This window comes from Lissotriton vulgaris, chromosome 2_2 (assembly GCF_964263255.1).
Source record: "Lissotriton vulgaris chromosome 2_2, aLisVul1.2, whole genome shotgun sequence".
NCBI classification, from domain to species: Eukaryota; Metazoa; Chordata; class Amphibia; order Caudata; family Salamandridae; genus Lissotriton; species Lissotriton vulgaris.
Genome location: NC_141688.1, coordinates 131,881,211 through 131,898,874, shown reverse-complemented (window position 1 = coordinate 131,898,874; position 17,664 = coordinate 131,881,211). Strand labels below are relative to the sequence as shown.

General features: G+C 42.9%; 1 protein-coding gene across 4 annotated transcripts in view; it reads left to right on the top strand.

Moving 5' to 3' along the window:
- Positions 1-17,664, top strand: part of TLN2 (talin 2) — a 598,939-nt gene that overhangs the window by 189,002 nt on the left and 392,273 nt on the right. For all 4 annotated transcript variants that reach the window (XM_086959469.1, XM_086959467.1, XM_086959468.1 and 1 more), the window contains exons 18-19: positions 5,635-5,929; positions 12,029-12,195. In XM_086959469.1, the coding sequence (XP_086815595.1) occupies positions 5,635-5,929; positions 12,029-12,195 (462 nt within the window). The remainder of the gene's footprint in view (positions 1-5,634; positions 5,930-12,028; positions 12,196-17,664) is intronic.

Genomic DNA, 17,664 nt, shown 5'->3' with positions numbered 1-17,664 from the left:
GTCATTCCTCAGTTAGAAAGTCAAAGAAAAAACCTAGGCAATTAGCTGGTCATAAAAGGATATATGTATAGACTCAGTGCACTAAACATTCATTTCAAGATCTTAATTTTTTTATTTATATAAATTCATGGTAAAAACAATTGAATCCAAGATATTCAAACATACTGTGTTTAGCAATATAATCACAAAATTGTAAAATACATTAATACAAACAATTGTGACTTAATTTAATATACAAAATACAATACAAAATACAAAAACAGATGAACATAAAATAAGTATTTCTTATTTAAGACATAGTGGCTAGATGCTGGACAAGTTCTTAATTCCTCAGTTAGACTCATTTAAAAACAGCTGTTAAATCTTATGCTGTGAGGCCTAAAGGTCTGTGTTAAAATGTCTTTTGAGCTGTCACATCCATTCCTAAAAGGTGCTCAATAAACTGTACTAGATTAACTTAAATAGCGTAACCTCTTTGTGGGCTATGGATCTAGGTTGGTTATCATTCTCAGTACCCCTAACCACCAATGTGCACCCACCCCTTTCAGTAAAAGTATCCATTCTCACCTGCCTCCTATGATTCCCCACTATTGCTGCTGTGTTCTAGCCTTGGAACCAGACTGTGTATGTAGCGTGTAGCACATAACGACTGAACTTGTCTGAGAGCGCAGGAAAATTGCTATATTCTGCACTCTCTACTGACACAGACCTGCCACACACAAGGGAGCTGCCCCTTAGGAGCAGTGTGTCCTGCAGTGGATGATAACAAATGACAGAGCATGGTAAACAACAGACTTTGTGTATTTGAACTGCATCACTAAGCACAGAGTTCATGCTGTGTGGGAAGGATTTGTCAGGTAGGATCAGCCTTCTATAGTGTTGCTGGTAATGATTACGTCAAAACTAAACCTCAGTTTTATTGTTGTTGACAGGATTGTGTCATAAGGTTAATGAGGAACAACAATCGTTGCTGACACATGGTTATCTATAAAAAGAATATCCATGCATCTGATGCATCTAAACAGCAGTCTACCACCAATGAAATTAAACATAGGGGTGAAATAGTGAAGTGCTATATAAATATTAAGGCTCCCAGTTTTCCATTGATACAGATTAATACAGACAAAAAACTATGTGTTTCCTGTCGGTCTGTATTAAAAAAATTCAGAAAATTGGTCCTCTTGTGAGTGACTCCCCATCATGACTTTATGGCCAGCAGATAGTCAGCATGGGGAGTTAAAAACAGGATGAGATTTTTTGAAATGCAGGCATCTGTTAACATGTGTGCGTATATATATACCAAGCCTGCTGGGTCAGGCGAAACACGTTGAAAAGCGGCAATAAAGAAAAATAAAGCTTTCACCACATTTGGCGTTGTTTCCTCTACGTATCCTGTGTTGAGGTTGAGTTTGTAACACATATATATATATATATATATATATATATATATATATATATATATATATATATATATATATATATACACACACACATACATATATATTTATATACAGACATATATATACACGCACACACACACACGCTGACACACACACACACACGCACACACACACACACACACACACACACACACGCACCCACACATGTTAACAAATACCTGCATTTCAGGAAATCTCATCCTGGTTTTCAACACTCTCTCACTCTCTTGGTTTCTTTCTCACTCACTCTCTCTCTCGCTATATCTATATATATATCTTACCTGTGGGTGTAGTGTTTTGTTATATTGGGCTGCTTAATTTGCCAAAACTCGACAGGCATCAAAGTATGAGTGCATGTTTGTCAGTAAAATATGCGTGAAAATATACAATTGTACGACGCTATTTATTCTCAAAACACAAGATAAATATGCATAAACACCAATGAGATGGGCAAAAAATAAATTTGGATAAATACAGACGGGATTGTTAAAAAAAATAATACCATAGAACTGGGAGTTTTCCAATAATATCAGATATATTTGGAGCGATCAAATTTGTTGTGTGTTTATGGCGTTTTAGTGGTTAAAGGTGACTTGCCTATTGCAAGAGACAGGTTTATATGTAGGAAACAGATCAAGCCTTGTCCACACACTAGGGTGGTAATTTCTAAAAGCCCTACCTTTTGCTGAGGGTTGTCCAGCGCACGTTAGTAGAAAGTGGGCCCAACATTTGAATGAATTTGCAGATGTGTTTAAGATGTTTCTGTCTGTGATGTTCCTCACCCTGATGTCCAGCTGCTGCAATTGAAAAATAATTCTCTCTTATACTGATACGCTATTCTGTCATAATTTAATAGAAGTCAGTGCAGAGAAAGATCTGTCATTCTTTAACAGTATATTATACACCATTCCTTTTAGAATTAGATGAGAAAATGTTGGTGAAGGGGTGTCTTTAATGGATTTTACTGATTATGTCCCCCGGTCTAGGATGTTCACAATATTAACTTATGACGCTATACATTCTCTTCAGCCTCAACTCATTTACAAGCCATCTTATTCCATTCATTGGGTTTATTTATCATTTAAGTTGTGGTAATAGTTGAGGTATTCACATTTTGGGGACCTTGCATCACTAATTTTAGCAGGTGCAGCATTTTCCATCAGTAATTTTAATGTGCATCAGGCCAGGTACTCACCCCTACCCTTTCTTTCTGTTCCAGGCTTTTTCATTTTTCGTCTGCTACCCCTTTTATCTCATCAACATTTACTTCTTCTAGTTGAATTCTTGGACCTGCACAGAAAAATGCCATTTTCATTGACATGTAGTGATTTCCCTGTGCATTTCCTGTAATCCATAATTTCACTGCTGACACTGAGAAGCATGGTTCTGTTCCTTAGACAGCACTGTCTCTGTTCCTTAGACAGTGGTAGGATTTCCATTTAACCTGTCATCCTCACTTTCTAAAGAGAAGAGCCAGTTGAGGGTTTGATGGAGCAGGAGGAATGCTGTCTAGTGCTCCTCATGCCTTCCCAACCCCTCGGTTGCCCCACTGTACATAGAGATGGGGGAACCTCTGTTATTTTCAGTGGAGCCTTCACTTGCTCAACCAATGAAAACCCCTAACGCTGCGATTTAGCTTGCTACAGTACTGCTAGGCCATTTTCCTGGCCCGTTTTCTAGTGGGTGCCTTTAAAATGGAGCTTGTTCAATAAACCTTTAGTGTTGTACAGGGTGCAGCTGTGGTGGTGGTTTCCTTTGCAGCACAGAGATGCCTGCTTTATAGTGCAGGATCTCCAAGTAGGGTGGATTGTCCTCCGCCTCCCCATGCATACCAGTGGACTTCCACTAAAGTTTTAATAAGGCCCTTAGCTTCTCCATAGTATTAAAGAACGGTCAGTCCAGAACTTCATCTATAAGCAGAACCTGTTATTTTGCCAGCCTTCGCAAAGTTCTATGCAATGCAGTGAATATTACAATGTTTCCACACTTTGCCATATTTGTGTGAACATCATGGCTTGTGATAATTTGTTCAAAAAGGTACAGAAAATATCGGCACATGTTTTACATTATGGCTGGATTTGATTAGAGATGGTGAATTATCTCACAATATGCAGAACACGTCCCATTGTACGATGCAGAAGGTAAATTAGGACCCTTTGCCAAGAGCGAAAATTGAGTTCACAAAACTTCATGGAGGAAAAAAAAACTTTGCACATCTTTTTTAAGAATTTAGGCAAAAACCAGCCTTCTTGAAGAAGCGCTTTGTGTCCTTTTTCAGGAATATCAAATTTGAGACTGTTTTGCTTTACTTTGGGATGTCATCTTTGATGTTTGATAGATCCAACTTTCCATTTTAAAGTGCTGCAAGTTTTTAATCCAACAGTAATTTAAAATCCAGTCTATTCCACCCCATGGTTTCATGGGAATATTTTTGCTATTAAAGTCAAATGTGCTGTGTGTTTTAATAAGGTGGTATTTCCCCATTCTCTTTCTAGAACTCACCCTAACCTCCATTAAACACCTTAAAGTTTTCCAATTTTATGTAACGACGACTGTGCATTAGTAGGAAACTGAGAACTTCATTGTCGAGTTACACAACTCCTATACCATCCTTTTGTACATGCTTCTCCATTGCATCTGTGAGAGCTCCCTTTACATGCTTACCTAGTCGTTTGAAGCAGGTGCTTACCTTGTACCCCAAGGATAGCAACAAATGGCTTTTTAAACCTTCTAATTTGCTGTACATTGTTAATATGTTCTCAAATAGATTCAAGTCCCTTTCGCAGCATTCTCAAGAACAACAAATTAGGCGATGCAGTAACTATCCCTTTGTGTGCCAGTTTTTGTGGACATTGCTGAATCATATCTGGAGCGGTTTCACAAAACCCAAATAAAATGCCCTTTTGATTTTTTTAAGATTGTGTTTGTAGAAAGCCATCCAGGAAGATGTTGTTCTGGGTAGTTGGTGATATTGTTTAGAGTCACAGACTTGGGTGTGGTCTGCCTGCATCTGAAGCGGATGGTGACCACAATATGAGCTGATAATGCTAGCCAATAGCAGTGTGCATTTATTGAAAAGAAGTAGTGGTATTGAAACACCCCAGGTGATACCTTGCACGCGACTGTTCAGCTGCTTGATTGTTGTATGCTGATGTGGGTCTGTTGGCTCAATTTCACAAGTAAAGTATTAATCCGGTCAAGAGCCTCTCTTCAGACTGCTGTCCATTCTTGCATTCACTTGATTAAACATGGTCATTGTCTGGGAGAGTGCTGGTGGACAAGTCAACAACAACAAAGGCTGGTTTTGCGGTGATATTCATCCAGGGCAATAAGACAATTTACATGGAGGGTTTGTAGTGTCAATTACTCTCACCTAATTGGCCTGAAGCCTGATTGTTGTGATGCTCATTGACCATTCCATGAATTCCAGGAGCTGCTTTGTGGCCCTTTTTGCATGTTGTTTTTTAATCGAATGGCGAGTTCGGCATTGGATGGTATTTGGAAAGGTTGCTCGAGGTCTTCATGGTAGTCCTTCTATATCAGAGTGATTACTGCTGGTCGGAAACATATCCTCGGAGCAGACGTTCAGTGATAGTTCTATGACTTTGGGTGTCAGAGTGGGGAACAATTCCTTAAGACGTGGTGCAGAGCAAGGGCTTGGAATGCCTAATGGTTTTGTTTGTCTTCACTAACTCCACTACCTATGTCAGGACCATTCTCGTAGATGAGGCTGCATCCCTCTTCCAGCAGTAGATTGTTGCAGTATTGTAATATAACTACAATAATATTTATAATCTTATTACAACATTACAAATGATAGCACTCTATTTATAATTTAATTTCGCCCAAAAATCTAATTTCACTAACCAAAATAAATTATTATATGGCTAATAAGTTCTTATGTTACACGCTACAAAACTGATTAATTTGTTTCTGACTTGACCATTTGGTGAACAATGTTTTTAACAAAGTTGTGAGGTAAGTCCTTTAAGTTTCATAGAATCGCGTGTGCTGTAAATAAATAATCTGGATTGTCTGACATATGGTATAATTTAAAAATATGAAGCGGAGTTTGATTTTATCACTAGTTTTTAATAAATGGCTCAGCAGTAAGGTTCCTGGGTGAAAATGCAAAAATTAACCTTTGATTAACGGGAATCGGAAACATCCTGTGTCTGCTCCTTCTCCACTGCAGGTAGTGAGTCCCACCATTAGCTCTCCTGTGTGCCAGGAACAGCTAATAGAGGCTGGAAAACTTGTGGACCGTTCGGTGGAGAACTGCGTGAAAGCGTGCCAGTCAGCAACTGATGACACTGACCTCCTGAAGCAGGTCAGCGCAGCCGCCAGTGTGGTCAGCCAAGCACTGAACGATCTCCTACAGCATGTCCGACAGTTTGCTAGTCGTGGAGAGCCAATTGGGCGCTATGACCAGGCTACTGATACCATTATGTCTGTCACTGAGAGCATATTCAGCTCAATGGGAGATGCAGGTAAGCTGTTCAGTTTCCTAGTTTTGGGACTTTTTTTGTCTTTTCCGTTTACAGAATGTTCAACTATATCAGGATTTGTATTTTTATTTAAATTGTTCCGGATGGTCCTCTTCGTTCACGATCATTCGAAGAGTGGGTTTTATTTTTCTATATTTTTCTGTGGATGTTCCTTGCCCATTGTATTACTTACAAATCTGTAGTGCAATACACCCAACAGGAGAGTAGATACATAGCAGAGCCGTTTATTCATGCTTCTTACAACAGCACCGGAAGGCAACTGCCAACCTGGCGGAGAACATTCCATGAATCACACATGTAACGCTGATCAACAAGTGTTCCACAACGAGCTCACAGACACTAGCAAATTGCCTGTGAGCTAAAGAACGATGATGGATTCTACCCAGATCTGTGACTGGGGGTGAGTGTCTGAAAAGTTTCAGCACTCCGTTCATCATCTCCTTCTGTTTGCTTTGTTTGTCCTATGTTGGCTGGGTATGCCCAGACGTGGGTCTCTTGCTAACTTTGCCACTGGATTAAAGCTAGCCTGGCTTATTTGGGGGTTACCCCAAAACCGGTACTAGGATCCTTGTTTCCCATCCAGGGAAGACCTGGCTTGACAGTTCGGGCTGGACTGTTCCCAGAAGGAACAGGGTCAAGACTGATTTGAATATGTCTGGGTCTGATCTGGCGAAGTGAGCTAAAGAACGGTGATGGATGAAACCCAGATCTGCGACTGGGGGTGAGTGTCGGAAAAGATTCAGCACTCCGTTCATCATCTTCCTGAGTGTGCTTTAATTTTATCAATTCATTTACTTAAAAAAAGATATGACGCGCACTCGCAGGGTTGAATTTTCGATGAACATTGTTCGTCTGAATTAAAAACTTAATGAATTTTCAACCCAGTGAGTGCCCATCATATCTTTTTCTAAGTAAATGAATGCAATCGTAAGTCCACCCTTACAGATGGAGGCACCCGCCCTGGGGTATCGGCAGCAAGTGTTGGAAACTTTGTCACTTTTGCTGTGCTTTCAAAGGTAGAGGTCAAATGACCAGCTATGTCTTTTTAACATGGAAATTGTTCCTCTGACGCCATTTGTTAATTGGCCATTGTGGCATTTTTTCTACCACACAACATAATTTAAATGCGTATAGATGAAATGTACAAATAATTCTAAATATAACAGCAGTTAGTAAAGAACAAAACAAGTATTTATGTGTAATTCTGAAGCGTGATATAATAAAAGGATTTAATTTAATTGTGTTATGCTTGGGTGAGAGTGTCAAGCAGTATAAGGAAATTATTATGCAGTCTGTATGAACTACAATCAACATCACAACAACTGAGTTTTATGGAAAATGCATTAGTATGAGGCCAGGATGGTTATATATTGCATTGTTTTGTAACTCCATGTATCTAATTTATACTGACCCTGAAGCTGTATTGTAGCACTTTACACTGGGTAGCACGGTGCTCCGACACCCAGGGTTAGCATTTTGTTTTTTTGTTATTGTTAAAGGATCCTCTTGAACGATAATACATATGATGTTAGCTAGACGTTTTAGTGCTACAGAGACCCTTGCCAAGCTGTCTTTAGTACAGAATATTTTCCATGCAATAGAGTTAAATTATTTAGGGTTCCAGTCAGAAAGTAAGGTTGGCTAGTACAGTATACCGATACTTATATCAAAATATGCACCCATTGGAGATCTCACCATTTTATTAAAAAGTAGCTTATTCGACTAATACAGTGAGGCAGTAGCCAGGACCCTGGATTTAATGGTTTAAAGGTACAGCTGCCAATGGAGAGAACCCTGGACGTAAGAGAGTACCCAATCTCAGAAGGCCAAGAAAGATACCCAGTGCAACACATAATTTGTGTTCACTGAGGATAAAACAATTGGGGTGTAACTGTGTACACTGCTCTACCAATGGATACGATTTTTTTCAAAATTGCTCCTGTAATTACAGGTAGCATACAGGAGCCTACACATTTTAAAAATACATTGAAATGGATGCTGCTAAAGTGGATTCCACTTAAGAAACTGCAAGGGCATTACTAAAGTATAGGAAACAATGCCTTAAAATAGCTAGCATCCATGTTATTAGTTGTATTTTTTTCTGCATGGTACATAGGGCTAGATACTAGACGGAGCTCGTGTGAGATTTCGCTAGTTCATTCCCAGTTGTTAAACTTTTCTTTCAGGATCATTTGGCGTCAGTGTTGGGGCCGCATTCCTTGAAATTCAACCTGGGCTGTTTCTGCAGAGACTGCTAATACTAGTTTCAGACTCCCTTCAGTGCTGTATGTGGTTCCTGGGATGTACTTTCTAATGTGATCATGTGTTACCTGCCATAAGCACCAGTATTGCCAACAGGCCTCCTTGGAATTTAACTTGCACTCTACAATGTTACTGATTCAACCAAATGCTCCAAAAAACACCTGGGGTTATCCTGCGCTTAATGATTAGGACAGATGACCAAGATTGCGCTCCCCACGGCAGAGGCAGGCTGATGGGTACAAGTAGCCAATCACCTCAAAACACCAATAGCAATCTTACTTCATGGTCCAAGAAAAAGAAACCCCAAAGGTCACAATCTAAGTCTGTCCAGATCTTCCTCCTTCCGAAACTACGGTCCTGTGTTGGGTTCGGACCGGACAATCGCAACAAGTCATCAGCCCACCTCCGTCACCTGCCTGCTTGGCAGACAAGCCTGTTTGTTTGAAATCATCAGCCCCAGGCATCATTTCTTTCTTGGAGTGTTCGTGCTTGAATAGATGCTTTTGCACACTAATTTTAAAAAATGTGCCTAGCTTTTCAATTTCACTCTGTCACTCCTGTGTTGTATGACACATTACAGACTTCTGTGCCTATGATCACACAGGATTCACCACGGGCCATGCAGGTCGATGCCTCAAATGCTCGGTGCTGCAAATGCAACCATTGGTACTTCTTCTGCTCCATTGGTACTTCTTCTGCTCCATTGGTACTTCTTCTGCTCCATTGGTACTTCTTCTGCTCCATTGGTACTTCTTCTGCTCCATTGGTACTTCTTCTGCTCCATTGGTGGTACTTCTGCTCCGTTGGTACTTCTTCTGCTCCATTGCTCCTGCTCCATTATACTTGTTTTTGGTGTCTTGCCTCCTAATATTAGGACAGACTTGATTCTAGAAAGGTAGAACAGGCCCAGGCATGCATTTCTAATGTGAAGCTATCAAGTAATCTGCCTCTGGAAGAATGCTAGGATTAAGTGATTGCTGTCTCTGACTGATTTAGAGGAGGTTTCCTTTCTGATTCCTGGTAGGATAGAAAGTAGAAAAAACAAAATGTCCTTCCCCATGGACAGTGGTGCTAGCATTTTCATTGAACTTCGAAACATGAGCACTAGAGTGAAGGTAAAACGGCTCGCAGAATTACGGAGTCTGTCCCTTAGCAGTGAGACTTAATTCTTCTGTTAAGTGAAACTATTGAGCTTATTCTCACCAATGACCACAAAGTACCACCTGAAATCTTAAAACACTCATTTTCCAAAGGCTTACCTGATAGTGGTGAGCCTGGCAGACCCAGCTGTCTCTGCAGAGGTTCATCGTCCTGGTTTTCCTCCTGCTTCACTATGGGGAGTTTCAGAGACTTGTCAAAAACTACTTGTGACTGATCTATTGTATCATATGGTAATCACCCTGGTCCTCACTTCACAAATTCTATGATCTCTCATAACACTCAGACACAAAACAATTACTGACTGTAGAGGCTGCAGCTGTCTGTAAAATACAGGTGAACAATGTAATTCAGTGGTAGATTTCTTCATAAGACTGCGCTTTGCATTTACTTAATAGAGATTCAATAATATGGCTATTCTGGCTTGCTCTAAAAGAAAATGTCAAATACAAAAAACAATTTTGTGTTAACATCCAGTGGCAATACTTGTTAAATATGATAATTCAAACTAGTAGAGCCACATTGGTGGAAAACAACTGTCAGAAAAACAATGCTCCTGGAGCGCAACCTGTAGATTTGGGGTTTTAGGTTTTACTTAGAATATTATATGTTTAGTGTGAATTCCATGACACAGGGCAGACTATAACTTGGAGGACCAAAAAATTGATAATAGTTTCAATTCTCTAAACTAATGTGATGGATATAAATAAGCACACCCTTTAGTTGAACACATCATGTTAGCAACTAAATGAATGCAATCTTGAAAAATGTATTGCCCAGACAAAAATGTACTTTAGCCTCTAGAGCAGAATTTGATAATAATATGGAAACCATGTGTGTAGACCAGTTTTACAGGTAATGGAATATAGTGGCAGTACCTGCTTCAGAACATCTGATTTTATTTGGCTATGTGATAGGTCTGACTCTGCATTCCATGCTTTGAACCTCCGGTAGTTTATGCTGACTTAATTCCATATAGATCCACTGTCTGTTAAGATTCACCTGACCAATTGTAGATAATGAGTGGGATGTGATCGATATAGGAACTCAGAGCTCATTTTGGATCCAACTGGTTACGTTTTTCCTACTTTTTTGAGGGATGAGGAGGGGCAAAGAGCATTGGAAGAGTGATGTATTGTCCAGTGTGAAAAGCTGTAACCACTTAAGGCAAGAGGACCACCTTGGTCTGTTGTACTACTTTGGCTAAAAAAAAAGGTAATAAAAGGCTGCTGCACCGGTGAGCCTGTAGTTTGCTCATGTGATGGGCAAAAGTCACTACGACTAGAAGCACAGTCTTCAAAGTTCAAATACATAATGGGTTACTGTACATGGGTCCAAATGGTGTGCACATGAGGAAAGTGTGAACAACATTAAGATTCCACTGCAGCATTACAAAGAGTTTTGGAGGAGATACATGATTCAAACATTTCACCACTCTCATCACAACGGGTGATTAGAACAAGGTTGGTTGGTCCAGTAAGTAAGATAAGACAAACAATAGGACATCTTGAGTTTCTGCGTTAGAGCGTATCCTCAAACATAGGCAAAGATGATTTTGATTTTTGGGTAGCAGTACAGGTACTTCAACACCACCACACTTTTTGAATGGGATGTGGAAAATCAAAACTCTGTTTGAACAAGTGCAGTCTATAAAAGGCCCTTAAAAACTGGGGCTGACTCAAAATATGATGCTAAATATGCCCTACTACAAGACATGCTGGATGACTGCCTGACTGGCTATGAATCAGAGCCAGTGTTTTTTTTTTTTTTGATCTTTATACCACAGTGTTTTCTGATGCTGTAGATAATGTTAGTCTCTATTTTCGAATTTAATGGTGTGCTGTTTATCAGCTTTGGAAGGATGATGTACAGACTTGGCAAACATCATTCTTTCAACTGGTTTATTTACTTTGAGCAGTGGCACACTAACGCAAATGTGTAAGGTGTTAGTCCTTCCCCTCCACATGCAGTGGCTGAGGAGGCAGATTGGTTCTCCAAACGAAATGAGTTCCATAGCATTTGTTTCAGCTGTGATAGTTGTAAATTTGAGTTCTTGAAACATGTCCTTAGTAGGCTTTCGGATGAGTTTAGGCCGAAACATGTTGTTTGTCTTTCGTGATGAATATGTGAAGTCAGAAGGATATTATGAAGGACTCTATGCTTTTCTATGCTTGAACTGTGACTAGGAAAGAAGATAAAATGATAAAAGGCGATCTTTAGGTAAATAATTCTTTTACAGTATAGACTCGTGCGCAAAAGTGTAAGCACGTCCAGGACAATAAGATACAGAGATGTTCAGATTACGAAATGGAATCCACAAATTAGAATTTGGAATTTACGAAACTGGAAAAGTCGCCTCAAAGTAACAATCGTCCAATAATGAAAAAAGGTCACTGTAGAATATATTTTTTGTCATTAAGTGAAAGTTGTGCTTGGTGTTGGCTGTTGCACAGTTTTAGGTAAGTGCAATGGATACATCTTTTGTCTTGGGTTGCTCATCAGGGCCCAAATATAATATTGCTTTGAATGAACGAAAGCCGCTATGACTAATGAGATATTTTGGTGCAAAAGGACTGTTGTGAAAAATTTGCAAAGAACTAGGGAAAATAATATAGACATATACATTGGATAGTGTCATTCTGATTTTGATTTTCGTTGCAGGTGAAATGGTACGACAGGCCAGAGTCCTGGCCCAAGCCACGTCTGATCTGGTGAATGCAATGCGGTCTGACGCGGAGGCAGAAATTGACATGGACAATTCTAAGAAACTGTTGGCTGCTGCAAAACTGCTGGCAGATTCTACAGCGCGCATGGTGGAAGCGGCAAAGGTATTTACACTAATGAACTGGAAGTGTAATGAACTAGCATTCCAAAGCAACACTCAAGTGTGCCCCAGTTCTACAGAAATAAATAGGGACTTACACCGCCAGAGGCTTTTTAGGCCTTTGATGGGTCATCACTGAGGCAAACTTCACGCTCCCAACTGCCTGTAGGCCCAAAGAGAATCTCTGTTAAGCACTTTCGGTCTCCTGTTGTAAACGGACTTGGGAAGCCATTTTTGAATGCTCCATTCTGATTGTCTGTAGTGCAGTGTTTATGCAGGTGACTATGTAAGTGTCTGCAGACCTGCCATATTGAAAATAAGCTCTTACAGAAGTATGAATTTCCTCACGAGTTAAAAAAAACAAGGAGACCTGCTGCTAAAACCGTGACTTTGTCCACGGGTAAAAATGGAAGCTGACGCACTTGCTTCCGGCTTTGGATTGTGTATATTGTTCAGGTTTCAAAATACACTGTCCATGGCCTGAAATTTAGCATTTCCTACTTCAGTTGCCCACGTCTCCTCCTAAGACACCTCAAGTTCCTCTGGAAAACGAGCATCGGACCAAATCCACTGAATCCAGCTCAGCTCCACTGCTGTGGGTCCTCTGTTTGTACCCTTTAATGTATCCCCCTTATGCCTGAATGCCTTTCTGTTGGTACAGTTCAATTCATAAAACGAGGTCCAATGAACTAGGCCTTTTTTTAATTTTTATTTTTTAGCTTTTTCAGCATTCAAGTGCAAACGCCAAACATCTTCACCTTTTTAATGCTTATTAATTTCGGTCCAACACAGCTTGGAATAGATCGGAAGGCACTGGCAGTGAAGTTCAAGGAAGAGGCAGAAAGGTGTAAGAAGAGAGAATGGTGTGAGGAGAGTGATCATATTAGTGGAATGCTCTTTAGAATCAAATGTAACCTTGGTGTTGGGCCTTGAATTCTTTATGCTGAAGACAATTGGCCAATTTTCACCCTCCATGGCATGTCAAAGGATTGGCGTGGGAGTGGAGGGTAGGAAACATCTCTTGCATTCTCTGATGTCACCAAGTCAAGATCAGCTCTTGAATTTGTAAATTCTGCACAGTCCTCTTTTGACCTCTTTCCCCTTTTTCTAGTAATACAAATATTTGTATTATTTAATTTCAGAGCAAATCATCTTTTCGCCCGATGCAGCACCCTGCTTGTGTCGCACAACCGCTTTCATACCACTGCTCTTTGTGTTTACATTCCCCGGTGTCTCTGCTCCTGTTCTCTGCATCTCCATGTCTTCACTAAACACGACTCCTTGTCCCGTTTCTTTAAAGGACATTGGGCAAGCAAACCACAAATAATTCATAGATCTAACTAGTATAGGTAGCTTTATACGTCCTAGGAAAAGGGGACACCTGCAAACAAAAGAGGTTCCTGAAGAAGGGCACCACTAGCACAAAAGGCAATCCTTTTTTGAAAGTAACAGTCAGAGGTGAAAGGGACATCCGTTCAGATGCTATACCCCATTGTAAGGGGGCATTGCCACTCCAAACCGGTGCCCTAACTAAAGGCAACACTTTGTCTGGAATCAGGCACTAATACCAGCAGACTGAACAAGACAGAATTGCATACGAGCAGGTGTTGTGCATTTGTACAGAGGTTCAAGTGCTACTCGCATGGGCCTTTTGTGCTCATCTGGAGTTTCTGAGCTAGCACAGCCCACAGTTGATGCTCCAGCAGAGTGAAGATATGCTGGATTCTCTGAAGGAAAGTGAGGAAGGGTTGAGTTGAGCTCAGTCCAGAAGACGTTTGATTGCCAAAGAGTCGCAGTCATCCACGCCCTAGATTATCTGTAGTGCCTAAAGCTTTTCAAAACGGGAATCAATTGCAAGGAGGCTTTCTGCCTGACTCTTGTAGTCTCAGAGGACTGCATGGGTTCCGAAGGCAGCCAGATTGTATCCTGTTTCACGTCTGCAAGAGAGGACGGGAAACAAGATCCTGTTTGTGTGTAGTGGTTGCGTTCCACTTTGTGGTCATTAATTGCCTCAAGATAGTTTTCACCAGCAGCTCTAAGCTTGATGGCTGCTCAGTTTTGGCCCTGATTCCATCCCTGCCAAATCCCGATAGTGACATTAATGCTGTTCTAAGTCATTACTTCTCACTTTCCAAACCAGAGAGGCTTATTCCCAACTCCCAGACCTCTTCGGTCATCTATAAATCACATCTGGTCTGCAAGCTATTAGATCGTGATGTCACAATCAAACAGAGGGGGCTTTAATAGGAAGTAACTACTTATCTGGCATATGTAGGCCGTCCTTAGTTTGCTCACTTGGAAAATCATGCTTATTGGTACATTGAGGTGAGCAGGAGGTGATGCAGTGTGGTATCTCTTCCCCACCCTTTGGTGTGGGTGCTCTTTTATCTGGTCATCTCTCCCCAAAGACATGTCATTGTATCTCAAAGAGCAGAAACACAGCTATAGTCTGTCATAACTCTTGCAACTATGCACATCTTACCAGTGCTTTTAATATCTGAAAGAAACACGTTAGTTAGATTCCTTACCTTAGAATATCCCCAGGCTTCCGACTGGATCCGCAAAGTTTTCGTCAACAGTACCCCTGCTCGTCAGTAGGCGTCGTCTGCGGCTCCGTGCCGTCGTCGGCGTCATGATCGCCGGGATGACGACGTCGGAGTACTTAGACGCCGTCCTCACACGCTGACGTCAGTTCTTCTTTTTACCACGCCAGCAAGCGCAGATCCGGGAAGAGCTAGTACCCTTAGTCACTTTTTGACTAACTTTTTGGTCTATTTTGACTCTCTTTTTTGAGTCGATTCGACTCCTGGTGCCGATAGGGATGCCTGGATTTAAACCGTGCGACGTCACCGACTGATGTCGGTGACCGCCCCATACTGCCGGTGTCTCTACTGTCTTGGGGCCGACCACGACGACAAGCTGTGCCCCGACTGCTGGAACTTGACCTCAAACTAGGGGGGAGCTGTCCCGTGAGCTCCGGCAGTCGGCTCCGTGCCGCTCGAGGTCCCGGTCCAGGAGGAAATTGAGGGACTGGTTGCGGAGCCATCGGCGCTCGTCGAGCCATCACCACTCGTGAGGCTCCAAGTCATCCGGTAAGCCGATGCACTCTAAGAAGAAGTCGAAGAGGCGACATCGCTCTTCTGACTCCCCTCGCGTGACTCAGCCGAGGGTTTGGGTGGCACCACCCGCGCGGCTCCACCGGAGCCGCAGGAGTCCAGGCGAGATTCGAGATTTCCTTGTGGCCATGAGGACTCTCTTTCCACCATCGAGCCCTGCCGGTGCGCTTTCGGGCCCGTGGGTCCGGCTGGGGGTCCTAGCGGGCCGGCGGCTTCGGCCCTGGCGTCATCGGTGACCTTTGGTCCCGGCGCCGCGGGATCCAGGCCTGGATCCCGGTCGACACTAGTCGAATCCACGACTCCTCCGCTGGTGCTGACCCCTACAGTGCCACTCCTGGTGCCGTCCTCGGATGCCGCCATCCCCGGTTTCAGCCCCGGTCCCGATCCAGCATCTGAACGGCACCTATGGGCGAGGCCTTCACCTACGACACGGCTCCGTCCTTTATGCCTGTTTATCAGGACACAGATGAAGGGGAGGACTGGGAGGGGTCTGAGGACCCTCTGGCACAACAGTGCCAGTTAACTCCGGACTGGGCATATGAGCTGGGTGGGCCAGTTGTCTCGACACTTTGCCTGACACTGGTTTCATCTCTCCTTCAGCCATGGCTACGGCGGATGGGGCTACATATGGTGTGGTGTTGTGCAGAGCAGCCAAGGCCTTGGCTCTTGAGCTCCTGCGGCCGTGAGGACTAATCACCTCATTGTGGTGCTTCAACCGCCAGTAAGCTCTTTGGAGCCCCTGCTGCGTTCAATGAGGCCCTCACGGACGTTCTGATGGGCACTTGGTCCAAGCCCTCCACAGTGCCCCCTGTGGATCGGAACACGGCCCGACGCCACCGCCCGGCTCCAGGCAACCCCTGCTTTCTGTCCGTGCACCCTACCCCCGAGAGTCTGGTGATCCAGACCACATTTCCGACTGCTCCCCCGGATCGGGAATCCAAAAGGCTTGATCAGTTTGGGAAGAAACTGTTCTCCTCAGTCAGCGTGGGATACGGTGGCGGACGTGCTGCCTCAGGGTCCGGAGGAGGCCCAGGCACGGCTCGCCCAGGCTCTTGCTGAGGGGCGAGACGCAGCACGGTATTCTATCAGATGTGGACTTGATACCACAGACTTGCTGGGCAGAGCGATTTCCACAACTGTGGCGATCCATCGCCACACCTGGCTGAGGTCCGCCAATTTTTCGGGGGATGTACAGAACACGCTCATGGACATGCCCTTCGATGGCCATCGCCTTTTTGGTGACAAAGCAGACAGTACGCTTGACTAACTAATGTTTCTTACAGATATATCATTACCAAAGGTAAGTAACTTGTGCGTTAAGTAATCTAGTCTTCCTTGTAAAACAGGCATTGACAATGTCACTAGGTCTCATCTTTAAGAAGAAAGGGGCGCGCCATTGAGTAGGAAGCAAGCAAATGAGAGTGTGACAGTAAAGTCAACCAATGGTAAGAAGTAGGTGGGTTCAAAGCCATGTGTAAGTTTTTGTTATGATCCACAAACTGTCTGATAGGCAAGACTTAAATAGTACTCATATGAAAAGTGCTGTGCCACGTCACATTCATCTGCATGCCCCTGTGCATAATTGTTTGATCTAGCTGCCCCCGCTTTTGGGCAAGGCATTTTATTTTAGCTTTTCTTCATAAGTGTGCATGCACTCATGCTTACCCACTTAAGAGATTGAGCTTGAAAAGTATAGCTGTTTTCTTGTTGATTTTGCCTATAGTTTCATCTTTGGAGCCATGTTTGTTGGGGCATATCGTCAGTCCTGGTGGTCTGCTCAGAGCGGATCTGTTTGGTGCTGGTTCAGGTGGCTTCTCTTTTTTCAGGTTTCCAGTGTATTACTCGTCGTCCCTGGTTCCTTCCTTCTATGATTGTGGATACTTCCACCACCAAGCGGACCAGGACCTGCTTCTGTAGCAGTTCAGTACTGTCCATGCACCCACCCGCGCAGAAGGACATCAAATGCATGGGCAGCTACAGTCCCCTACTTTGAGGCTCAGCTCACAGCTTTGGCAGTCGGCAACAGTTTAGCCTGCACAGGACCCAGCACCGGCCTGCCCACTTCTGTTTATTTCCCTAGTTATGGATCAAGGAGGGGGGACTTCACCGTTACAGTTCACCCTGAAGGTAGACTTACAATACATCTCACGCCTAGCAAACAATGCAGCTATGTTTTTCTCCCTATTCCAGGGATGGTGCTTTTGGAAACTTCGCTAGGACAAGGGCACAATAGTTTACATCATTTGATGTGAACGAAGGGACGCAGAAGGTGCGCTCTGTCTCACTATTCGCTACCCATATTTAAAGGGGCTCTGGTGCATGTGGTTTGTGAGTCCCTGTAGTAGCATGTATTTGTA